The sequence below is a fragment of the Alosa pseudoharengus genome, unplaced genomic scaffold (assembly GCF_046254945.1).
Source record: "Alosa pseudoharengus isolate Yale_2024_CS ecotype anadromous, Long Island Sound unplaced genomic scaffold, YU_APseudo_1.1 YU_APseudo_1.1_scf_23, whole genome shotgun sequence".
In the NCBI taxonomy this organism is placed as follows: domain Eukaryota; kingdom Metazoa; phylum Chordata; class Actinopteri; order Clupeiformes; family Clupeidae; genus Alosa; species Alosa pseudoharengus.
The window spans coordinates 31,664,485-31,691,609 of NW_027468685.1; the positions used below are offsets into that span (position 1 = coordinate 31,664,485).

General features: G+C 40.7%; 1 protein-coding gene across 1 annotated transcript; it reads right to left on the reverse strand.

The window, feature by feature from the left end:
• Positions 1-720: 720 nt before the first annotated feature.
• nt5c1aa (5'-nucleotidase, cytosolic IAa) lies at positions 721-25,670 on the reverse strand. The gene is made up of 7 exons (XM_076301061.1): positions 25,294-25,670; positions 21,040-21,084; positions 15,560-15,727; positions 12,168-12,297; positions 3,597-3,719; positions 2,837-3,021; positions 721-1,148 (listed from the first exon to the last, which is right to left on the reverse strand). The coding sequence occupies exons 1-7, from the start codon at positions 25,438-25,440 to the stop codon at positions 792-794; spliced, it is 1,155 nt and encodes a 384-aa protein (XP_076157176.1). The 5' UTR covers positions 25,441-25,670; the 3' UTR covers positions 721-791.
• Positions 25,671-27,125: the final 1,455 nt, after the last annotated feature.

Below are 27,125 nucleotides of genomic sequence, written 5' to 3' on the forward strand. Positions count from 1 at the left end.
AAGGGAAGCTTTTACAACAAGCAGCGTTAAGTTTTTTTTTCTACTTGCATAGCTCATACACAACACTCAAGTTAATTTTACTATAATAGAAAAATAATGCTTCCTGTTTTTTAAAAAAAGAAAAAATCATACAATAGTAAGTACACTGTTTTACACAATAAAATCGAGTCCGACTATGGCTTAATACACACATATAAGGAAAGTGGTGTCAGACCACTGCATAGAAAAATATGCAGGCACTTTCTATCAATCATCTGCCTCTTACTGTCAGGTAAACTCATGCACTGTAATAAAAACAGTAAATGCTACCCTATCTAATAGCAAAAATATGTTATAATAAACCTCCCAGTGAAGATTCAGTTTGAGAAGAGGAATACATTGTTTTTTAATAGAAGAGATTATGTACTTGTATGTACATTAATAAAGTACTATACCTTTGACTTGGTGAGATCAATGCATTGCATTTACTCAGAATAACACCCAACAAACTGATAAATTTAGCCTTTCATCACATAAGAAAGAATCCCCTGTCCGTATCTGTTGAAAAATAAACTATTAGTATTTCTGAAAAACTTGAGCAGCAACTTGGAGGCATGCATGTTTTTTGTTTGCTATCTAAAATGAAAAAATAACGTGTGAGAGTTTCACAGTCATTCCAACAAAGTGCTCCCCAGAAATCAACGTGTCCAGAATGTTTCACCTAAGTTGGCCACACAAACTTCATCCTACCATCTGGGTGTAGTAGCTTCACTCAAGCCTCTTGTGGTATCTACATGTACACCCTGCTCCTGCTACTTAGAGGGATTGGAGCTCTTTTTGTGGGGGTGTTTTTGAGCAATACCATAGGGCACATGTGCTGCAACTGTGCCCATTTCTGCTGCTCCCTCCACATGGAACATTTGGTCATCAAAGTAGATGTGTGGCCGTATCTTCTCCAACATTGGGCCTTTTGGTGCTCCAGCAAGAAACAGTGCTTCATCTGTTTCCAGGCCCCAGGCTCGGAGTGTTTTCAGGGCACGGATCCCAGAGCTAGCAGCAGATCGTGCTGTCACCAAGTAGGTGCGTATGGGACAGTCCAAGCGATGACCCTTTGCATAGAACTTCTTTTGGAGCTTCCCCAGAAGCTCCAGGAAACCCTTCAGTGGACCCTATAGGAGACAGAGAAAGTGGTTGGATTCCTATTTTTGCTTTCAGACTAAACATAGCAATTTGGACCAGCTAGCCTAAGACATCATGAAATACATTATTCATACAATTAATGTAACATTTTATTATTAGTGCTAGGTTCCCTGATAGCCATGTTTATGAGTTATATAGTAGTTGCTGAGCTTGTAACAAATTGAAGAGTAACTTATTCTAAAATTGACTTTTTTGTTTTGGGGGCATTGTGCCCTATGGCAATAGCGAAAATGGCTGGTGGAAATGGCCTATTCCACCCAGGGGTGCGTTTCCCAAAACCATAGTTGGTTGCAATGCAATTTTCCATTGCCAACCAACTAAGTTAACAACTATGGTTTTGGGAAACCCGCCCCAGGCTGTCTGGCAATAAATTCAAAGGTCCACAAAGCAAAGGTCACATTCTTCTCTAACAAGGAACATTTGGAAGACCATTTGGAAGAGATTGTCATTACTTGAGGTTGTCCATCTTGAATTAAATACTTCATCAATAGTCAACAAAATTAAATACTCAGTCATCCATGATGTAAATACACAATGATGGTGTATCTTGTTATGTCTGTTCACATTAGGATATACTGTAATAAAGGATTACCTTCATTAATCCCCAATGGGGATACAAGGATACAAGGAAGTTTATTGTCACATGCATATAGTTACTGGAAGTAAGAAATGCAGTGAAATTATGTCTGGTGTCAGCCTATTTGTGCATTTATGGGGGGGGGGGGGAGGGTAAAAAGTGCAGTAGAAGAGGGGTTTAGTAGATTAAGTGGCAAGGGCTGCATAAGAAAGGTGGGGGAGGATTGGGATTGGGGGGGGGGGCACCAACAAGGAGCACCCAAGAGCAACAGGGGCAAGGAAAAACTCCCTTACCAAGGAAGAAACCTTGGGCAGATCCACGGCTCAAGGGGCTAACCCAACTGCCAGGGGTCTTGGTGTGTGTGTTGGGGGGATGACAAGGGAGATGGGATAGTGTGCTGTGTATGTGGGGAGAGGGCAGTGTGCAATATGTGTGTTGGAGAAGCTTCCTGATGAAATAATGTGCTGTGTAGGTAGGGGAGAGGGGTGGGGGGCAGTGTACTGCAAGTATGGTGAAGGGACTTACTATTGCAAGCAGAGTACTGTATGTATGATGTATGTGAGTGATGACAGTGAAGATGTGTGTGTGGGCGGGAGGGGAGTGGAGCAGTGACTGTGTGTGTGTGTAGTGTGTGTGTGGGTAGGTGGGGGCAGTGTGCTGTAAGTATGTAGAGGATGTGTGTTGGAGAAGATCCTGAAGACAATGTGCTGTGTATGTAGGGAGAGGGGGGGGGGGCAGTGTGCAGCAAGTATGTAGAGGAGGCTTACTGTAGCAAGCAGTGTGCTGTATGTATGTGAGGTGGGGAAACTAGTTTGCTACCTTGGTGAACATACAGCAACAGTATACTGTAGCAGTACAGAAGACAGGTACAGAATACGACAATAATCCAATTTGAGCGACAAGAGGATATGCCAAAGAATTGGATTTGGCCTGGCATTCTGAGCAATGCCTTTGACCAAACATATATCTCTCTCTACTTAGTGCAACAGTGTGCATGTGCTGCCATTTCTGTCATTGTTTGCCCTCAGACTGGGGACCACGGTATGAAATGAGAGATGACCAAAACTTTTGCACACTTACATGATCTAGAAGTGTATTTTCATTTTCTCGCTCATGCTCAAAGAACTTGTCTAAACCGTGAGCTTTAAAGATGCGTTCTGACTCATCAGAGAAGAGAACTGCATCTCCATCAAATGCTACCCTCAGTTGTGTCTCAGACACCTCAGTTTGCTTCTCTGGCATGAACATGGTGGCAGCTGCAATGCCTGGAACAATAAACAGGAAATACAAAAAGTAATAATAGAGTATTAATATATGTTCTCAATTGTTTGCATTAATAAGCAACATTCTTAAAACCTAGTTAGCAGCTTTGCAAGGTATCTAAGTGCAACATGTCAGAAAGAGCAGACTGATCTATGTAATGCCATAGGCAGATTTGGTAAAAACATTGCGAAAACATTTATGCCACTAGTTACAACTGCGTGGGCTTCAACAAGGCTCTTTTGTACCTTTTATTGTACATTTCACATTTTAATCACAGTCCAGGGCCCGGTTTTACTGAAAGCATTGCAAGCCTAAGAAGGTCATAAAGTCCCTCTTATGAACGATCTTAAGATGAATCGTAGAAAACCTTCGTACAGTAAGTGTGTGTATCCATTGTTATCAGGAAACCGGGCCCAGGCTTCTGACATGACACTGAATTTAACTGAATCTGGGAGCAAAACTGCCGGTACCACAACTTATTAATTAAGTAATTCATTATTGATTCCATAACATAATAAACATATTATAAAAATGGACAGAAATTTAAATGAGTGGCAAAAATATGTTTGAAACTCACCCTCAGCCAGGGCCTCTTTCACTTTTTCAGCATCTGCTGACAAATAGAGGTTGGTGTGCCATGCCTTCAGGTAACCAATGGGGCTGCTGCCCCCAGTCATGCAGAAGCGTTCAATAAACAGGTCTGAGAGAGAGAGGGGGGGGGGGGGTCCAAGTCAAGTCCCTTAAGTGTGTTTATACACCAAGTTTCAAAACCAGTAATTGAACAAAATACTTTAAATCCAAATAATTAATTAATCTCTAATTAGTTGGTATATGATCAAAAAAAAGAAAATATTTAATTTGAACTCCAGCTTCAACAATATAACAGCAAAATGTAGTTCATATACCAACTAACTAGAGGTGAGGAAATCTTAAAAACAGTCCTTAAAACTAGGTCTAAGGAATATGCATCAGCCATCTTATTGACATTGTAGGATTAACCACAAGTATTTTTATATTATTATAGCACATGTGAACAATGTATTATAATATGTGTGAGCAAATGTATATATGAGGAAAATTAAGCTTTAGCTTCATAATCACACACTGCATCCTTGCGTGAGTGTTGGATTGATCTCTGAAAGCAGGGGCTTAGCATTAAAGTAAGATAATGTCACATGGCTAATGGGAGTGCATGGCTAAACAGAGACTGTTAGTTCAGTAAATTAACTAATGAATCCAGAGATTTTATTTGAACTCAGTTACAACAATATCATTGCTGTTCTGGAGGTTAAAAAAATTAATATACAGTATTTGGGGAGAACTCAGCAGACTTTCAGCAAAATGTTGTTACACATCTCTGGATTCATTTGTTCATTACTGAGCAAACAGTCTTTTTAGCCATGCACTCTCATTAGCCATGTGACATGAGCTTCATGTTGATCCAACTGTTTTCAATACAACGCTCATTAGTTGCACCCCTTAGGAAAGTGGAATAAAATGCAATGTGTCTAGAGTGGGCAAACTGCGACCTGCCTGCCAAGCACTTTACTCCGGCCTGCCGAGCATTTCATTTTGGGATCAGGCTGCTATTTTTTTTTTCCTGCGATAGAGGCGACGTTAGCTTTACTGCAAACTGCTTTTTAGAGAACGTTTACAATGTCAATGTCAAAAAATCATGTTACATAGAGATGATATGACTCTTTGTTATCTCCTTTGCAGCAGATCTAACTTGAACGTTATGCTACTCCATTTATTTGGGAACGTGTCTGAGCGCTCACGAGAGGGAGAGAGAGCGGCAGGTTCCAGCTGGCTTGTCATGGCTTGTCTTCTTATAAGAACTTTTAATAGGAAATCATGAAGGCAACAGTAGTTCCCACTACTGATCATTTATAAACTGTGAGAGGGCCCAGCCACAGTACTAGCCTTAGCGGAGCTGGCAGAAGACCATTGACAACTAAACACAGTGCACAATTGCACAAAACACAGTGCATAATTTATACATTGGTTAAACAGCGTGAATCACTGGCGAAGAGAGCTCAGCGCCGCCTGTACTTCCTGCGGAAACTCAGGCGAGCAAGTGCTCCACCAGCCATCATGACCACATTCTACCGAGGCACCATTGAGAGCATCCTCTCCAGCTGTATCGCTGTGTGGGGCGGAAGCTGCACTGAATACAACAGGAAAGCCCTGCAGCGCATAGTGAACACAGCTGGAAGGATTATTGGTGCTTCACTCCCCTCCCTGAAGGACATTTACACCACCCACCTCACCCGCAAGGCGACCAAAATTGTGAGTGATGCAAGTCACCCCGCTCACAATCTGTTTGATCTACTGCCCTCTGGGAAGAGGTACAGAAGCCTGCGCTCCCGCACTACCAGACTCACCAACAGCTTCATACACCAAGCTGTTAGGATGCTGAACTCTCTCCCTCCTCTCCCCCCTCCACCCTCAGCTACATAACATCCTGGACATTGGACCCACAAATGGCCGCCTGCACCACTCCACTTGCACACTTGTACACTTTGCAACTTGTTGTTGTTGTCCTGGAAACACAACACTTCTGCTGCTCTTACATAACTTGCACCACTATGCCACTTTATTTCTTACTTAGGTCAAACAGAACTACCTCAGCCTCTTATTGGCCTGACTTTGCACTAGTATTTTATTTTATTGACTGTCTATGCACAATTTCAACCAAATTTTGCTGCTCTTATTTTTTCATTATATGTGCCCTCTTATTTACTTATTTACTTACTTTTTTGTTTACTTGAATGTTATGTTTGTCTGTGGACTTAAAATTGTTAAAATATGTCTTGTCTCCACCGTGGGATAGTGAGAAACGTAATTTCGATCTCTTTGTATGTCTGGAACATGTGAAGAAATTGACAATAAAGCTGACTTTGACTTTGACTTGACTTTGTGAAATTAGCAGTATTTAAAGGAACCATATGTAAGATTGTGGCCAAAACTGGTACTGCAATCACTTTCAAATTACTGTAGAGTGGTGTATCCCCTCCCCCTCCCCCTTGACTCGAGGTTGCCAACCCGGATGCCAAAACGCAATTTTCAAAACCCAATGTGGCCCTTGAGCCCCCTGGTCTAGACCATGGAGAATAAAGAGAAGAGCAGCTGGCAGAGTCAGGTTAAAGACATGTATAGTGAGCAGGAGGGATTAAGATTAAATTTAGTTTTATTCTACTAAATATAGCCCTATTAACATTGTATCAAATGATAAATTATACCAGTTTGTTTTTTATTTTTGATATGAGTAAGGGTTTACTATATAACATATTACATGACACCGGGTTCATGAGCAAGCCTCAGATGTAAAGGTCATCATTTCTCATGTGTCTGCCCTCCCCTAAACACCTATCCAATTCTCCTGTCTCAAGGGTTGTGGTCCCTCAGCAGGACGTGGGTGTGTTAACTGAACTGAGTTGGCTACTGAGAGTAGCCAGTGTAGCCAACTGACACTGGTGGGAAAGTGTATTCTGCTCCTATTTTAGCTGACACTCCACAGGGGTGCAAGGCTGTGTGTTTGTGAAAGAGTTTGTGTGTACTGTGTGTGGGGGAGGCAGACAAGTTGTGAGTATCAGTATTAACTCATGGTTTACAGTTTGCATCCACCTACAGAAGAAGGAAACGAAGAGGCAGTGAGTTCATGGCCTACCAAGGGTGGGGCTCGGGAAAATGAGTCTATGCCCACAGTAGCAGACTAAATTGACTTTTCATATGTAAGTATATGACTAAAGGTGAACGGTTTCATTGGTCTAATTTCAGAGAAAGAGAATCATAGGTCAACATAGAGAGCAAACTGTGGTGCAATGGGGTCTGAGCACAACATATTCCAGACCAACAAAAGAACACATGAAAAGAAAAAATTCCCCTTGTGGGTATGTTTCATGTAAGGAAGTTAAGGAACACTTCATGTTCCAAATGTGCCCCCTGCAACTCCAATATCATTATGGAAAGATATATGAGGGTTCTTACAGAGCATTTGCCCCTCAGTCCAGATGTCTGAAAGCAGGAATTGTTTCCAGAGGCCTAGCATCAAAGTGATCGTGTCAGTTTGATGTGCGTCACAGTTGTGTCTCTACTTCCAAAGAGCAACAAAAGTCTGATCTTTAAAAGGAAGAATTTCCTTTTAAATCATTTTGATCATGTTTATCAAAGCAGCCTCTGTCTTTGTCAGTTTTATTTTATGTGTTAAGTATATAGCTATTTCACAAAGACCATAAGTTTTCCATATATGTCTTATTTTCTCAGAGGATGAGTGATGAGTTCACATGAAAGTTTGTTTTCACTGCATCTTCTGTGGTTGAGAGGATTAGACAGAGTCCCGCTGAGACACTGTGGGATTGGATACAGGAAGTGATCAAAGGGATCAGGGGTCACATCTAACTCTGGGAAAAACTGGTTGGTCAACAGGTTGCATAACCTATGCATTACAAATCTCAAAAGCTCTTTATGACATTTATGACAGTGTATATTTTCTTGAAACGTGTTGCTAACTCCCAAACAAGTCATTCTGTTTGTTTGTTGCCATTATCTTTTGCAGAAATACTAGCTAGGTTTCCATGCAGCTCATTTGCATGTTCTATGCTCATTCATGAAAATACGGCTCAAGAATATGTGTATCTGCATGCGTTTCCATCCACTGTGTTAATGCGAGTTTAAAATGGACATTCTCTTAATCTACGTTCTGAACAGCTGTGGGATCAAAATGTGAGGTCATCAATGTTTACAGAATTTCTATGCACCCTGGAAGACTGAATGCACATTTCAAGCATTTCCAGTTATGATTTCTTATTCAAATGGTCAAGATTACATACATTAAAAAGTAACCCTTCCAAAAGGTTTCAGGTTTATCAGTTGATTTCAAATCTACTCTGTTGAACCTATGCCCAGCGAGTCTATGCTGAACTATGCTTGCTGTAAGTTTTCAGATCGGAATAATCAAAGTAGCCTGCAGACTGGGATTGCACGTTGGAGGGCCCACAACTTGCGTCCCATGACAAACATACAATAGCTTTTGACCTCAGCCTTTTTTCCATACAAGATTTTTTCATTAAAAAAATGTCATCCAGTTGACAACCTGTCTGCGTTGAGACCTCACGTACTCTTTTGTGGCTTATTACATTTTGCTCCACCACATATAGAAACTCAAGTTAAAAGTTGATGTATTTAGCATACACCTTTGTCAAAAGCAATTTACAAAACATGTAATAGATGTTGTAGTCACAAACAAATGTTGGAATTTATGAAATATTCAAAAATGCTAGGCAGTTTTCAGAAAATAGTCCCTAGCAACAAGTCTCTAACAATTAACGGCAATGACTGCTAATGTGTTAATTATCCAGTATGCTTGGCTAGGGTTAGGGTTAAGAAATGTCCTTAGGATCCCACATTTAAATGTAATCCCTCATTTAAATGTTATTGGGGTGAGGGTTGCTGTTGTGGTGTTCATTATTATTATGTTTTCGATATTCAACATGTATTGTTGTAGCCTAGCTCAAGTCATATACATAATTATACACTGCTTGTTACACCACTTTAAAAGTACTTAACCCTTACGAGCCCGACCATTCTAATTTCGTTACAAAAGTAACGATGGCCAATCGTCTAATATCTCAGCTGTCCAATGACTGAATTTATTTCTGAAATCTTCCCCGTAATGCTGACAACATAAGCTTGAATTTGATATGATTGGTTAAGGGGTTTATGGCGCGAAATGTTTTGGATACTTGAAGATGAGTCTTGAAAAAATATTTTCACTTGAGTCGGTGCATTTGACGTGGACAGCTGGATGCCACCTGCACTTAAGTTGGAGTTTACCTCGACTGGAAACCACACAGCTGGATAAACTGAGGTAATATTGTTTTTACATCGGTTCTAGTTATGGTTTATCTTAATTTGAAGTCCTTAAATCATGTTATTTGACAGTAATATGCTTTCTCATCAGCGTCAACATTATGGCTTAGCGGGGGCTAGTGCATCATCACGTAACTTTAGCTAACTGTATAATTCTGAACTGCTTGCAATATTATCGTTTGCTTTTGATGTCAGTTATTTTCATTTGACAGTTTCATTTAAAAACCTGTTAGTATATAACCTGTAGGTAAGTTTGTTTTCTAGTACCAATTTGCTTGTTAGGTAAGCATTATATTGGCAAGACAATATAGCAAACCAAAGCTGAATAAATCAATGGGCGCCGCGTTTCAAGTTGCGTTACGTTCTGACATGAAATAAGTTGAGACATATTTTTACTCCTCTCAGTATGTAGTTGTAGAAAATAAGATGTGAAATCACATATTCTGTCAGAAATGTGATTAACTTATTGCCTTTCCTCCGGTTGTTATCTGTAGTGCAGTCTGTAGTGAACTATTTTAGCTTGCTAACTTCTAAATGACAAACATCAGACGTGCTTGTCTCAACATTTTCTAAGATGGCATGACTTGAAATAGATGAAGCACAACTCCTCTCAATATGTAGTTATAGAAAACATGATGTGAAATCACATATTCTGTCAGAAATGTCATTATTGCATTACAGCAGTTTGTCACTAGGTGAAATGTAATCTGTCTTTATCTTGATGCCAGCCAGGCAATGATTTAGGGTAGCTAAACCCATGTGTAATACAATGACTTTTCATAGGCCTACTTAGAAATATTTCGAGTATATTCTGAGGATGCTTCAATAGTTTAGGCTACCTCTTCTTTTGTGTGCATACATGCACAAATCTGTAGTTTTGTGATTTTATTTTTTACATTAATAAAGGTATTTGTATGATTTCGCTCTTGTTTCAGATGGAGGATGACAAGACCTACACAGACCTTCTCGCAAGCCTGAAGAGGTAGCTGACTGCTCATGAGCTTGCGCTCACAATGCTGAAGACCATGAGGGGATGGAGGAAGAAGGTATAGATTTATGTGCCGTGCGTAGGATGGTGCAGACTAAAACACTGTGTGAAATAGACTTGTTATGTTCTTTTTTACTCACATTGTTGTCCCAGGCATATGTGGTTTTACCAACCGGAAGGAATGGGAGCTTGTGCTTAGTAGGCCGTCGTATGCAAACAGTGCAGGGGCATGGGACAAAGACCCCAGAAGAGTTTCACAGGTTTCTGGGATTGATCATTTACATGGGGTTCACTTCCCTCCCTAATATCCATTGCTACTGGGGAACCAAGTCTTTCCATCAAGTACATATTCCTGTACAGCAGGAGCTTGTTATAAAAAACGTACATAATAAAACTAAAGTAGCTTGTATGGCCCTGGAGTGTAACAGTAGGCGAATTTGTTTTATTGATAAACAAATTGCTGTCAGATTTGGCATTCTGCAAAAGGGGATGCGTTTAGTAATGAGTCATAGCTCTTCTGTGTTCAACCTTCAGGTTCCCCACCCCACCTTTCCCTATCCTCCTCTGTAAGTGTGTGTGTGTGGGTATGAGTTTGTGTGTATATGTGTGTATGTGTTTATTCTCTACAGGCTTGTTCTAAGTATGTAATCCACTTTCAAATGTTTAGAACACATTGAGTTTTGAGTGATGTTGATTGTAATCTGAAACCGTAGCCCGTTTGAATTCGTTTAGACATCGATGATGTCATCGCCACACCTCAGCTGCCCTGGACTTGCACTTATAGTATTGCCTAACAATACTAGTTTTCATACATGACACTCCGTAAGATAAATATCACAACTGGTGCTGCGCAGCGCCGATAGCTTATGACTTGGTGGACTGAACACTGTTTTTTCCCGGTGTTTTTTAATGCATTTTAGCTACTGTCAGTGACGCGAGAGAACTTAAGTTATTAGGAAAGTGCGGTGTAAGTTTAGGCTACATTAATTTGTGCGTAGTGCCAGTGTCATTCATTTATTTTACATGTCTTATAACATATATACATGCATTCACAGTCGAGTGAAATCAGATACAAAGACGTAGAACTCACGTTAAGCCGATGGTAGCACACTGAATGCAAATGCGCGATTTGATTTGATGCAGGCAAACGTATTGACTGTTACTAACGAAGGTTTTATAGCAATATTATAAATGTGGCGACAGAGTAGCCTAGAACTTGGGTAAGCCTTGCGTTTAGTAGCCTAATTGCGGTGATAGCCAAAACTAATGTGAATCACGGACTATCCTACAACCAAAGAAAGTAAAGGTGATAAGTAGGCCTACCCGCGTTAGCCAAATAAAGGACGGGACTGCACCCTTCACAAACCGTAAAATAAAGTTTACATTAGTTTTACAGTTGACTACAGTTGACAGTTCACCATCAGTCCACACAAACAATTCTGGTTTCCTTGCACTAGCCATTTTGTCATAGCCTATTCTGTCTGTAAAGCAAAAACTTTGGTCAATTTCTGTAAAGAAAAGTGCCACCTATAGGCCTGGGGTATGAAGTAACGTGTTGAGTCGTGTTGAGATGGATCCGTTTGGACGCAAATATTCTTGATGCGGTTTCAGGGAAGACGGAGGAAAAAAAGATCGGTTTCGTACGTGTGGACTAGCCCTAAGTCGCCACACTGAGAGGATAGTGTAAACACCCTTTTATTATTTGACTGTAAACAAGCCAACTGTATACAACCAGTCCACACATAATTCCTTTATTTTGAGGCACTGCGGGTAGTCTAAGGTTGCGTCTACATAATTTAGTTTTTAAGACTTTCGTACTTTGGCCAATAAAGCCACAATATGTAAAATAGTAATTATCTTACAGCAACATTCAATAAGAATGTGGCCAAACACAACAAGAAGAATGGAACTAAATAAAAACTATAATTCAAACTACAGCACTGGCTTAAGATGTCATTTAACTTCCAAAACATGGTTACAAAACCATGTTAAACTCTACAGTACAATTAAGCAGACACAAAAACAGATTGACACAAAGAAAGGTACTTGGGGCCCACACTGCCATAAAACCAATCATGGGATCACAAGGCTTCATTGTCAGATTGTTGTCAGGGTTTGAGATCAAAAGTATGTGCACACTGTATTGTGTGTGTGTATGTGTGCGTGTTTGTGGTGTGTGTGTGTGTGTGTGTTGGGGGGGGAGGGGGGGTGCAGAGAGAGTGAGAAAGAGAGGTCCCTTAATGGCTTTGAAATAAGTGTGTGTGTGTCTGTGTATGAGTGTGTACTTACTGTGGTAATTGATGGTGTTGATGAGTCTAATTCCCACATGGGCATGGTTATAGGTGACCAGGACAATGTCGAAGAGTTCTTCACTTTCAGGATAAAGCTCACGCAGCTTGGTATTCACGGCATCCAGGGCCTAGTCAGACAAATGGAGTGACGTAATATAGTCAGTAAGAGTGGTTTTGTATAGCACTGTGTCCTATACTCAACAATTTATTCAACCTGCTCTACTTATATCCGCTCATATTACTTTTGTCACTGTATAACTAAAACCATCTGCAGTGACTATAAACTAAGAAATGGCTGGTCTTGTCTTCAGTTGAGTCACCATGCAAAGAATTTCAAATATATACAGGAGAGTTAAATTCCTCGTGCTACAGGTAGGGGATTCACACAGCGGCCAATCTACAACCAAACCTATTTACCATCAAAACCAATCACTAACAAATCACTAATCAAACACAAACCTCACCAACAGAACAGCCCTCAAGAGCATTTCACTGAGGTTATCAAGCAGGCACCTTTCTTCATAGGTGTTTCATTGAACTAGGCCCACAACACCTCCAGAAGGCTCTACAGTGGTGTCTGGCCTCCCAGACTCACCCCCCTCCTCACTCATGATGGGTCCTCTACCAACAAATACCGGCAACGAACCAAACCAGACAACACAAAACCATCAACAAAGCAGCCTCTGTATGCTTCACTAGCAAGTGCTTATGCCCCGTTGATGCGGGCTCTAAGCAAAGCTAGAAGCCTAATCACCCAGAGAAAAGAACCAAACCAGGAACAAACAACAAGCAACCAACAACCAATAACTACAACTACAAAACAACAAATTCAATTCAGGTTACAACATGACCCCAAGTAGTCTGTGAGCGCCTGAGCCATAGCCATTGGCTTGCTTTTTCAGCAGCCTCTGATAACTGTTTTACAGCTCCTTGACCGTCCTCGAATACCAAAGTCTAGCAGAAGTGTTGTGGCTGACTTTTCTACAAAGCCTCTAGCACTTATCTCCATTGGTCTTGTGTGTGCTTGCTAGTTTTACAACCAGAAAGAATACGCTATAAAGAGCGATGATCCATACATAGCTTACAGCATCTTCCCCCATTGACTGAGGTTCTGTGGAGTTGGAAGAGCATCATAAATGGCTCCTATAATAAATGTAATGTGGTTAGCATCCATGGCCCATAGCTCCTTCGTTAGGTGATCTTTCTCTTCTCAACACCACGCCAGTTCATCCATTGCCCTTGCTTCACTTGAGATAGCACTGTTGAACATCTAGATTGCTCTTCATGTTCGCGAACAAAGCTGGTCACCATCTGTCTCTTCTCCTGTGCTGTGGACTTGCCCCATGCTTGCCAACTGGTACCAAGTCCAAGCCCAGCTCTTCCATTCTGCACCTGCCCAACAATATTCCGATGTTGCAGTGCACCTTGAGCATGCTTCACTGCTTCCCGTGGATTCCACTTTTGACCTGTTTTAATTGTAGTTGTGTTCTTCAAGTTTTCTTGATGACTGGATCCTTGGACTGTGAAAGAGTCATCTCTAGGCTGTTCTTAGCACATTTGAACTCCTCCACCAAGCTGGTCATTGGTAATTCCAACACTCCATTTCCATATAATACAGTACTTAGACATGGCACCTCAAACCATTTTCTAAGTACATTGCTAACAATTCTCTCCACCTCTGAAACAGCAATTTCGTCCACAGACAAGGGCCAGCTGATGCGTGGCAAGAGCTCAAACTGTAAGCATCACAACTTAAGCTTGCCAGGCGGTTTTATCAATGGAATGGGTAGCCTCAATAATGAACTGTTTAAGCTCCACAACTTGTTCTCGGTCACTCAATAGTTATATTCAGGACAACATTGGAACCTGTTGTAGTGAACATGGTATATACCCAATATTTTTGCATGCCTCACAAAAATGTTTACAGTGCACAGTACTGAATTGTGAATGAAATTTACAGTCAATTTTAAACATCACAAAAATGGCTGATTCACAATATAGTGGACAATACTGCATACTGAAGACCAGACAAAGTATTTCTTGTTAACATGAGCTTGCTACTCTCTTTTACTAACTCAACTCACGTCACGTTACTACCTTCTCCTTACATCTCAATGCACATGTCTTTATCTTATCCAATGCTATCAATGGGCAGAAACCATATTAGTTGTTTAACAGGAACACAAAATATAGTGCATTAAGTTACATACAACAAAACTTTTATGAAGTAACAAAGAAAACTATAGACCCATAGAACTATAGACCATAAGAAAAACATGACAGAGATATTATTTCAATCACAGTGATTACAGTAAGTAATTAAGCTTGTAGTTTACAGATGAAAGCATTATATGTAGTTTTTTACAATAACTGCTTCATCCAATCATTTTGATGGTACACTAACTTGTTATAGAATTGCATCTGTCATTGCCACTACACACCTGGATCACTTGATGTAGCATAACTAAAGTAGAGCCGCTGCAAGAACTACATAATGATTTAGCCTACAGTACCACATCACACACCAACAACATTTCAGCTAGCTATAAATATGTATAGATTTTACTTGACATTTTGAGAGGGCTATAAATTAGAACTGTCTATTTAGTTTATTCCTTCAAGCCCCTTCTTGTTCCAGTCAAAGTTTTTTGGTGTGAAGCACTGGCAATGAATACTGCCAAGCTGCATGAAAGAAGCTAATGTTTAGGCTACTCATTCCATGCTTACGTTGAAAATTAGACATATGAAACTGCTGTAAATGATGGATTCTAAATGAGTTACGATACCAAATTCTGACATTTCAAGATTTCTTATGGTATTGTGCAACACTGTATTGCTGAAATGATTGCTTGGATTGCACAAAGCATAGTGAGCAATTGTGCAAGACACAAACACGTGTCCATCCCTAGGTTTTAGCAACATAGTGACTAGTTCAGGTTGTTTTAGATTAGTATTCTACTGTTTTAAGTAGAATTCTATGACATAACAACCACCAAGTTTTGTTTGTGGCTGGCACTTACATTGCATCTGACAGGATTTTTGCAGAGAGCAATGTTCATCATCACCATTAGAAGTTGAGCTAACAGGATTGCAGACTATTTATACAGTAGCCTATTGTTCTGATGCTAGCTGTACTCTTTGTCTGATCTATAGGTTTTATATTAGTATATCAGACTTTATTGCATGTATCACACATTTCATAATAATAATTGAAATAATTGATAAAAACATGTATAATAGTCAATGTATAATTTATATATATTTGAGATCCTAATCCGAACTCTAGGCTTAATAGATAATTGTGTGTGTGTGTGTGTGTGTGTGTGTGTGTGTGTGTGTGTGTGTGTGTGTGTGTGTATGTACATGTGTGTGTGTTTATGTGTGGTTGACCTTGACAAATGGGAATGCAGGCCCCGGGGCAAAAGGCTCATTCTCATGCTCCATTTGATATCGCAGATACTCTTCCACTCCCATCTGGTCAAACACCTTTTGCTCTTTCTCTGTGCGGAAGAGCACCCGTGATGACACTGCAATAGTCACTGCATTCTCTGGTTTGGGCTGAGGGGTAAGGAATTGAACATAGAATAAAGATGGACATAGTTTAACATGACTTAAAACAATATAATACATCCTTATGTATGAATTAAAATTATAAAACACTCATTTGCCAATAATGTTGTATATTATCACACCTCAGCCTCAATTATACTGTAGGCTATTACATTTCTGATGAAGTAAAAAATGCAGCATCTTCACATCACCAGACATGACGGGATCAGAGTCTGGAAACTGACTGAAACTGTAGACCAGAAGTGTATTTAAATTATATGACAATATAGGCAATATCGACAGCCTTTCCATCCAGAACTATCCCTGATTTTCATATATCTCTCCCAAACACTTTCGATCCTCTTTCAAGCCTACTAAGAATACTAGCTCTTCCAATTCAGCAGTACAGTAATCCAATGCATTTACTTCACATTTTACCATGGTTGTCTTGTCTCCAGAGGTAGGACTTTTACACATTTAAAGGCAAGGCACTGCATTATTGAAGTTTTTTACATTCTTACAGGGAAAGCAAAGTATGGGGGAAATTATGAATAACCACCAGGGATCAGTGGCACCAGCAGAACATTTTGCCAGGAGAGGCCATTGCAAATCTTGGGGTGGCACACCATATCTGGGAAAGTATGATGTGATCATGCTTGCATATATCTTAGGTCAGCATTTATATTAGGGAAAAATACTTTGTGCTGCATCCATGCCACCTGAAGCATGCTGGTAGAAATATCTATTCAAAAGCACAGTTGATCTGTGCATGTCATGACCAACTTTTGATTCTATAATTTGGAAAGCAAGTTCATTATTTTAAGCTGCTATTAGAATTTCAGCCCAAAGTTTCATAACATGTAGAATCTTTTTAAATATATTTTTTGGGGCTTTTATGCCCTTTTAATGTGACAGGATAGTGGAGAATGACAGGAAGTGAGTGGGAGAGAGTCGGGTTGGGATCCGGAAAGGATTGCTGTTTATTTTGATACATGGTTTACTATAGGCCCTTTCACACAGAGATTACGCAAAATTTGCGGGAAGAGGAGACGTCTTTTTGCCGCAACCTGTGTCTGTAAACGAGGTGAAAATTTGCCGGCCTGCTGATCTGTTCACAAGTCCCGGCGATTTGGGGAGCCAGGAGACAGGACCTATGGGTGGGACCAGCTAGCAAATTTAAACGTGACGTGCAATAGGGGGCGTGTAGACTGATATGCGTGGGCCTTATGCACCCTTCAGATGCAGCAGGTGTGTAATTTTCAAAACCATGGCGGGAGAACTGACAACACTTTGGCTAGCTGCGGAGGAGAGTGGTAGGACGCTGCAGCAGGTGCACGGTAGTGGCGTGGGGTGCTGTGCTCTGGTACAGGAGCTGGTATTCTTGCAATCATGTCCCGCATAAGGGAAGACTGCGACTGCATGTCCCTTTGGATACTTAGTCGGGTTGTTTCATAGGCAAACAAATCGGTGAAACACACAGGGGAATGTTATGGCCTGCAATTGCGAAAATGAGTAGGCTTACGAATTTACCTGGTTGGTTATCGGTGGCTGATTGTTGGCTTTCGGTGTTGGAATCGCTGGTGCTGGTGTCGGCGCCAGAACAGACACTGGATGCTGGGGATGCAGGTGTCGCCTCCATGCTGCGACAGGGTTGGCCTAGTGGCTGCTCCCCCAAATCGCACAACAGAGGTCGAAATATGGCCAATCCAGTCTCCCCCTGCCACTTCTGCCGTTGTGGTCATTGACGCTGTTGAATTTTTTGCAGGCTTTTTAATTTGCTGGTGACCTGCATCTTGTCCCGTGCATAGCCGATGTCGCGGAGTTTTCCGGCCAGTCTTTCCAATATAGGACCATCCTTTACTGTCCCGTTCATGTGGCGCCTCATCTCATCTTCTCCCCTAAGGGCAAGGAGCGTCCGGATTTCTTGGTCTCCCCAGTGTGCCATGTTTTCTTTCTCCTTGTTGTTGTTGTTCTTCTTCGTTCTGATCAGCTGTGTGTGTGTTTAAATCTCCCGGTGGTGGGTTGCATAGGTAGCGTCACTAGACACCCCCGCCCACGTACCCTTCCCACGCCCACGTTCCCCCTTTCCGCCTTGACCCATTCACACTGGTGGCGGAACGAAAAAACTCGGCAAAATGTCTAGGGGGCTTGGTAGTAAATTTGGCGAGACCCTTTGTCCCGCCGTTCCGCCTCGGTCTATGTGAAAGGGACACTCGTTCCGCGATTCTGGTACATAAAATCGCGGCAATTTTGCCAGTGTGAAAGGGCCTTATGTTTTGACCAAGGTGTTTGTGAGATATACAGTACCACCGAAAGTAATGGATGTGGAGATGGATGAACCATTTATCACAACACCTAGCCGCTAATATCATGGGAAAGCTCAGGTTCTGCTCTTTCACGTGATATGTGTAATTTATGTGTGATAAGTACTCCATGAGCAAGTCAACAGAGAATAATGTGTGTAAATCATTCTGTTTTCAGTCCCTGATAACCACAATCATATTTTAAGTTTTGCAGCTTCTCTGTTGGTGATAGAAAGCAGGTGCGAGTTAATGTTTCATGCATTATTGTAATCACACAATTCACCCACCCCCCAAAGAAATCATACTGGAAGCTTTTACACAAAATCTCTCTTTTATCCAGATATGGCTATGAAACAATGGACTATGTGGCTTAATTTAGTAAAATGTGGGCACGATTTACTAAATTGAGAGCACAATTTAGTAAAATGAGCACACTATTTCATAAAATGAGCTCACTATTTAGAAAAACGTGCACACAATTTACTAAAATGAGCACACAATATACAAAATTGTGGACACAATAGTAAAACAAGACCACTATTTACTAAAATGAGTGCACAATTTACTAAAAAGAGCGCACATTATCTCAATACACAAAAAAATCCTGCAAGGACACCTCCTGGGCTCCGTAGACTGGCATCAAGTGAACTAAGCTTTTCAAAGTTGAAACTTAAGCTAGGCTATTAAAAACTAATTTCGCACCTCCATGTCACAGGAGAGACTATGCAGGCTGAAGTGAAAAAGATGTTACCTGCAAGCTGGTTTTGGGTTATTAGGTAGACAAACTTTGAGCAAAATCTTAGACGGTACAGCAACCATTTTCCTGGATTTTGACCGGAATGACCCCTCTGAAAATTTGCAATGTTGCCAGTTTGTTGTTGTCAAGTGAACACAAACTAAACTTCTAAATTCGGAAGTCTGGAGTTCCAAAGTGGGACACTTTCCACTTCCCAGCCATATGAACGCATGATTAAGTACAATATAAAAAACAAAAATATTTTTTTGGGATGGACATGGTCATAAACAATATTCAGGTAGGATATGGCATTTGTAGTAGCCTAGCTACAGTTGGAATACCACAAGAGTTGGAAACATTTCTCAATCATGAGAGGCCAGACTCTCCTCACAAATTGAATTAGTCTTCTGATTTCTCTGATTTACTGTACACAAATTAAAGGATTTCAAACCATTGCGATTGTGGATGGTAATTTTGTATTATCATCACAATCTTTCAACAAAACAGTAATGGAATTTCAGGATTATTTGTGACTGATTTTGTTGATTATAGTTAAACAAAATCAATCGTAACTGTAATTTTAGAGAATTGCTAAGTTAATAGAGACAGAAATGGGAAATAGTAAATGTTCATGTTTATGTTGACTTACAAGATGATTTTATCCAAATGATTTACAAAAGTAAACATTACATTAGCATTGAAATTAGCAGTTTTAAGTAAAGTCAAATATATGTTTAAGTCATCATAATAAACTAATATTTATAACAATGATAATGACATTAATAATAGAAAGAAAAGCATAGCTTCAAAGCAACACTAACCATAAACATTTACAAACCATAACTCAGTACAAATAATTAATTCATTAATTATGTTTGAGAAAAACATTTGTCTAAAGGCACCTGGGTGGTGTTGTACAGTACGTGCAATGTGACACATTCTCTCAAACAGCATCTCCGCACCTACTCCCCACACCCCAGAACAGCCCTCCTCAACCTTCCACTTCATCCCTGAGAGAACATGGTCTGGGGGTTGCCAGACATGTGACACAGAAGCGTGGCTGTAAGATGAGAGCTGAGGGGAAAGTGACAAGTCACAGCTCCTCCCATGGATCACATTTAATGGCTGGTGGGGGTATGAGTGTGGCATGCTGCAAGGGGCACTTCACGCCACCAATGTCTCTCTGAAAAGCAGAGGGGAGGATGTTGCTTGGATATAGGGAGGCTTTCGGGGAAAGAGTTAGCTAGAGGATTGACAAAGAGAATGGATAGCTAAAAAAGATGGTATAGTGCTGCTGAGCGAACAAAAAGGCACAAATGATTTACTACAGATATGTATTTATTATTTGTATTTGAATATATTGTTAATCTCAGGCAGCCAGAGGACATGGTTTAGCATTCTGCTGCAGAGACAACCTTTTAGGAATGACATCCTTTAAGGAAGCAGACACAGACAGCAGACTGTCATAGATATCATAGAGACTGTGACACTAAACTTGTTCTCGGACCTTTCGTACATAATAGTGTTCATGTTGTGATGTTAAAAGCATGGGTTGCTGACAGCACTGAACTTCAACATTATGTTGAAGTCCATCAGAATGTAGATGGGAGAATTAAGACTAAATAGATTCTCTATACACTGCACAGAATGGCTATGCTATAAGTTCGTATAAGTAAGAATAAGTATAGATACTCTTTTGATCCCATGAGAGAAACTTGGTCTCAATCCCAATCATTTATCCCAATCTGTGACTTAGTGAAGCACACAGAGCATACAGTGAACACACAGTGAGGTGAAGCACACAATGAGCACACAGTGAGGTGAAGAATACACTACAGCCTGCTACAGCGGCACTCGGGAACAGTGAGGGGTTAGGTGCCTTGCTCAAGGGCACTTCAGCCGTGGATGTTGGCATGGGAGAGCAGTGCTCATCCACTTCCCCCGCCCACTTTTTTCCTACTGGTCGGCGATCAAACTGGCAACCCTTCGGTTACACGCCCGAAGCCCTAACCAGTAGGCCACGGCTGCCCCTAAGTTCAGTATTCATACATGGTTGTGAATGAACAATATGGGGATGTGAGGATAAAATTAGGATACTGATGGAATTTTGTTAACAGCTTTAATTCAACCATGATGTAACAAGAGCCCAGGTTCATAGATGAATCAATTGAATCTTTCACAGCACCACATTTGGTCACTGATCATCAGAAGTGTAGGTTAGCTAGTTGTCAGTGAAGACACATACAGATGGGGTTAGTAATCATTTGTCCGCAGATACTTACAAAGAAAATGCCTCCTTCCACCTTCCTGGCACGTCTCACCGGCGCCTTCACAGATGGAGAATTTTGATCAAATTCAAAAGAATGTGAGCAAGACATTTTTACACATAAGAAATGTGACACTGATTAACCTACTTTTTCATTTGGCTGATGGTTTTATCCAAAGTGATTTACACATGTCAATTATAACAAGGTTTAGTTTCCCCAGAGCACCTTGCTCAGTGGCATCCAGGAATTGAACCCCTTAACTTTTCTAGCTACTGCTTGATAGCTCAGTTCCTTAACCACTATACTACCACTGCCCCCACTTAACTGTGATTTTAGCTCTGGACATTTCCGTCCAACAAGATTAAAATTACTATTAGCATAACAGGGACAGATATACTACAGACACACCTGCCAATCAGGGGTCCGTTTCCCAAAAGCATAGTTGCTAACCACGATAGCAACTACCTTGGTAGTATCACTGTCAAATGTGAGTCCTTACATTTGAGTTACACATGCACAAACACTAAAGCTTCATATTGTCACATATCACATTTAATTTTGGAAAATTAGCAACTAAACGCACCACAGAAAAGCATATTGCACCATGCAGCTCTAAGAACAAGAAGATTACTTAAACAGACACAATAACTAAAAAAGAAATACAGTATAATAACTAGCAGCAATCAGTAGGATCCAAGCAGATGTAATTCACAATGATTAGTCATTTTCAGCAGATGAGTGCAGTTGGAATTATTTATACTGTTTATGAAATTGACTGAGAAAAACAGGGCAAACTGTAATAGCACTTTTAGTGGAGTCTTTTTTCTATTTTAAAGGTGCTCTATTTTTTCTATTTTAAAGCGATGTTACGCGGTTTCTAAGCTAAAACATTTTTTGTTACATACAGCAAACATCACCTCACCATCCGCTAGCTGCCTGTGCCATGTCTGGTCTGGTCTCTGTGGACAGCACAGGCTCCAAAAATGGCAACAAAAACAACTTGGTCCAACCTGTACCATAAAACATAACAAACTGTTCCAGCCAATCACCGACGAGATGCGCGTTTAGGAGAGTTTCAATTGCATGGGAGGGAGGGGGAGGGAGTAGCGTGCTAGCTTGTACACTTGTCACAATCACCTCCGTTTTAGTAAGAGTAAAACAAAATTGCTTAACTTTAACAGAGTAAATACTGTAGCTGTGCAGCCAGATGATACAACCAAGAGTAACATTGAGACCATTTCTGAATAGCAGAAAAAATAGGAAAGATATTTATTATCCCATTATTGCATCATCACTTAATAACCGATATTCTTCAGAACTTGTTGCTATGGAAGTAAATAACACATTCAGATCAAACATTTGTTGTGGTTTGTCATAACATTAACTAACCCACCGGCTAAACTGCTGACAACTTGAATTACTTGGCTTACAAACATCAACTGAGGAATCGGCAACTTTTCATGATCAGACATTTATTGTCATCTTCTGTAGGCTTGTTCTATCCACATCACTCGCTGCTAACTCCAACTACGAGCCTACAGTACTAGTGGTGGGAGGGGTTCAGTGTTCATACCTGCTTCAAGCAATTTGTTTGATGCGGTCCCGCAATTTGCTCAATACAGCCCCGCTCAGAGTGTGGCTGAAGCGCTATATTAAGAGTGTATGTGCCATCAAAATGCCTTTGGAATTGTTATTTTAAGGTAAAAAAAAAAATTCTTTAAGTGCGCTTTTATAAACATTTGCCACATGACTTACAATGACTTGAATTTCCCCTTGGGGATCAATAAAGTATCTATCTATCTATCAACACCTGCTCCCGTTCTTCTACACGCTACGTCCATTAAGCTTCATTGTTCAATTCTGATTATTTCACATTTATACTTAATGCTGTCAAAGTAGGCCTGTTACAATTATCACAAGTGGTCCAGAATCTGCGGTCACTTGCGCGTCAACACCCTCAAATATTACAGATTTGACCTGCTTCTTCCCTGCAGATGGGCTCTGTGATTAATATGCCAAATGCTGCATTTTGTGTTGTGCTGCTTTTATCTAGTTTATTAAGTTTTATCATCTGTACGCATCTATTCACCATAGCTATTGAAAGTGCAGGTGAGCCATTAAGCAAAAAAGTTATACCTTCAATCCCAATGTAACGCAGAACCCATATCGGAGATGTACCAAATCTTTAAAATTTTTCTACAAATAAAGAATATTTTCACACTTAAGGAACTTTCCATTAAAAGAGTGAAAGGATTGTCCGACAAAAATATACAAAAAATTTCTGGTATTTTTTATACAGTTTTAACAGTACAGTGACACTTAACAGTTACTGAAAAGAAAATAGTTTTAGCTGTGGGCCTTGGGACAGGAGAGAACCGAGAATGACGTCAGATAGTGTAAATATGAGTGGGCTAAATGTGTGTGTGAGTGTGTTGTGTGTATGGTGAGTGGTTATTTTAGGAGCGGGAAAAGGCCAGCAACATTTGGAGTGAGTTCAGAACACAAGGCACATGGCAAAGAGAGGAGCATACATAGCATAGCGTCGACCAGCAGCCTGTTGTACAGAGTTTCACACACCTCCTAGACCATTCTTCCAACCTCTCTGAAGTTATTCTTTCACTGAGTTTTCTATATCATAATCTATAGAAGCTCTCACAAAGCAAACATTTGTGTTTCAATCTGAAGTCAGTTATGACATGGCAAAGTATTTGATGGATGACTGCAACAAGAAGCAATGTAAATATTATTACAGATTGTAGTGTGCTGTCTTTTGGGGATACCTAATCATTGATGTTGTATTTACAATACAGTATGCCAGCATGAAAATGGCCTTGCCGTGTTGTCACATTTAAAATCAGAGATATATTTACATGGATAAATAAAATTAAATGTTTTTCAATTAAATATTTTATTTCTCTCTTTCTTTAACTTCCATCTCTCATCTGTATTAGAGGGTGACACGGGAAGCAATTTTCACTCCCGTCCCATCCCGAGCCCGCACAAATACTCCCGTCATATCCCGATCACGTGACAGCCCCCCCAAAAAAATTCTGTCCCGCAAAATCCCGAGAGAAAGACTAATCCCGTCCCACTCCCTATGTTGATGTCTAAAGTTATCCGAAAGTTAGGCTACAGTTGCGTGCGGTGACCAGGCTACAGTTGCGTGCGGTGACCAGGCTACATTTTGGTAGGGCAGAAAGCCTTGTCTAACTTTAATAATAGTCTAACTTTTCTTTAATAGCCGATCATTTTGGGCTACATTAAAATTACATATTTTACAGTACTTTGCTGTAGGCTATGCTTAAATCATTTCATAGATCTCATCCCATCAGTTAAGTTTGCACCGTTCTCATCATGTTAAACCAGCGAAGCATAGCAACGTTGTTGCTATGAGTAAACAAAACTATTTTTTGCGTTCCGCCAGGTTATGCGATATTTAGGCTAAATATATTGAGGAATGCGATAGTCGAGGTGCCATGCCCCAACATTGCATGACACATTAAACTCAACGAGATCCGCTTTCCCGGACAGCTCGTGCAATTAAATAGAGCTGTCCTTTGCTGACACTTTCGCCTGTAACTGTTTCTTTGCATCCATTTGCCTTAGGGCCTATCTGAAGCTGATTGATTGTGAACAGGGCAGCTGCTTGTCTTGCTCTGATAGGCTACCAATCAACAACAAACGTATTGTGGGTTGTAATTGGTTATCTTTTCTAAAACGAAATGTCTCACGTCTTTGGGCGCACTAACTGCATTGTCATTTTTTTAAGTTAATAGCCTAATTTTTGGCTTCCCGCCAGCTCCCGTTTATTATTTCCTGTCCCGTCCCAATCACGTTACCAACAGTGAAATTTACTCCCGTACTGCGGGAAACCCGCGGGAATACCGTGACCCGCGGGAGTCCCGAAAAATTGTCACCCTCTAATCTGTATCTCATGTTTAATAGATTCTGTTGTCCACCTTAACACTTAACATTTTATGGATCTTGAATCTCAATGTGACGGGCAAAAAAATGGCATAACACAAGAAAAATAGCATAAACTAGAGTTAGAGAAAAAGAGCAGTGGGGAGAGGCAGCAAATATATGGATATATGAAATCAGCACAGCAGGAGAGGCATAAGCTCACACACAGATGGTGGGGGCCAGTATGACATATTCCTTCATGGCATTACACAAGCTCAAATGTCACATGTGCAGGTGCACGCACTGACACAGGTGAGACAGACAGACAGCAATAATATAGAGGACAGGTAATATATAGACACTCACTGATCTTGGTTTCTTGGTAGAACCTATGTGCTCATAAACATCCTTGCTGCTATCCCATGATCCTTTGCTGTCGCCATTAGAAGTGGTGGGGGTTGGGATTGCTGTGGGCTCCTGGCCTTTCATGACCTGCACAGGGTCCAAACTCATCTCGCCCAGCTATGCTCATCCAGCAGAACTCCTGCCTGGTATTGTCACACACACTGACACGTCCACATACACACACAAGCACACAGTCGCTGTAGTATGACACAGAAATCCTCTGCTCTCCAATAAGGTCCCGTCACAAATTGTGTGCTTGGTCCACTGATACACGCCCTCCCACTCTCCCACACTCCTGAGTGTTCAGGCAGGCTTGTGTTGCTCTGTTCTCGGGTGATCTCTGAGTGTGTGCAAAGGGCTTGTACAGGTCCACCTCTGCTTGTCTCTGAGCTGGTGTCTGTGGTGCTGAATCCTCTCCTCTGTTGCTCTCTGTCTGCTCTCCTGCAGTCTGCTGCCTGTGATGACGCGCTGTTGATGTGTTCCCCCTCCCCCTTCCCTCTAATCCCTCCCTCTCTGTCACGGCTCTCCTTCGCTGCTTTCTATCTTTCACTGCTTCAATGTCATTCACTGTTTCGGTTCATTTCTCCACTGCTTTCTCTGCATAATTTCTGTGCACACGCACACAGCTTTGATGTGATATCATCTGTCACTCATAGAATTATTGCTTGGTTTTAAGTGGCTTCCACAAAGTCACCCAGGAACCTACTGCCAATAATAGCCCTGCCTCTGAATCACTTATGCCCTCCCTCTATCAATGTCATGTTACAGTGTCCAGTGACATTTGAATATTAATGCACATTAATGCCTAAGGATGACCAGCACTACAGAGGTGTTTCTTTAGTGCAAGAATGGCTCTTGTTACAGCTTGTTACAGCATTCTACATTAAGCAGTTAACTATCATCTGAGTTTTCTGAGTTAAAGTGGGAAATATCTCAGAATTCATGTTTTTATACTAACATGGCCAGGGCTGTAGAAATATATGCAGGAAGGACAAAAACCCCTTATATTTGTGGTGCACATAACTGCATTATCAGGAATGCAGTCAAACAGTTGCTTTTAATACCCTTACATTCTAGCAGTCCTGAAACGGCAGTTTCACTGCTGTTGTGAAAAGGAAAACACGGATTAGCATTGCCACCTGTCCTACTTTCCCTGCGACAGACCTTTTTGAGTGACTGAAAGTTAATTCTTTCACAGGACATTTTCTTTAATGAAAATGGATTTCTAATTTAGAATTTCAGAGTTTCAAATAAGACCTCATTTGGATTCCCTTCTACAGCTATAATTTTCTTCCTCGATATGTTTACATACAATCCTGTGCCCATATAATGGGCAAAAACGCAGAACGACTGGACATGTCACAGACAAAAATGATGCAAATGAATGAACTTAATTGTAAATATAGCCGAAAGCGCTAATGACGGGCCCAAGCACTCACGGTTCCGCAACTCATGTCAGTTCGTAATCCAACAATGCACTAATATGTGGTGTGCGTGTCAAATGCACATATCTGATGTGTGTGCTATTGTTTAAGTTTTTTTACATTGGAAGCGCTTACTCACTTCCTGTTGAACACTCAGGGCCAGATGTACTAACGCTTTTGCGAACTCATAGGCAAAGTGAAACTAACTTCACAGTTAATAACTTTCACTATTGGTTGACAATAGGTTACCATCGAAAACATAGCCTGAAAAAACAACACTTACCCCAATAATGTTCGAATGATTGAATAAAAAACCTAAGGTAATTTATCCTGCAGAGGAGTTTCTGCTTACATCTAGTCACAGTGCGT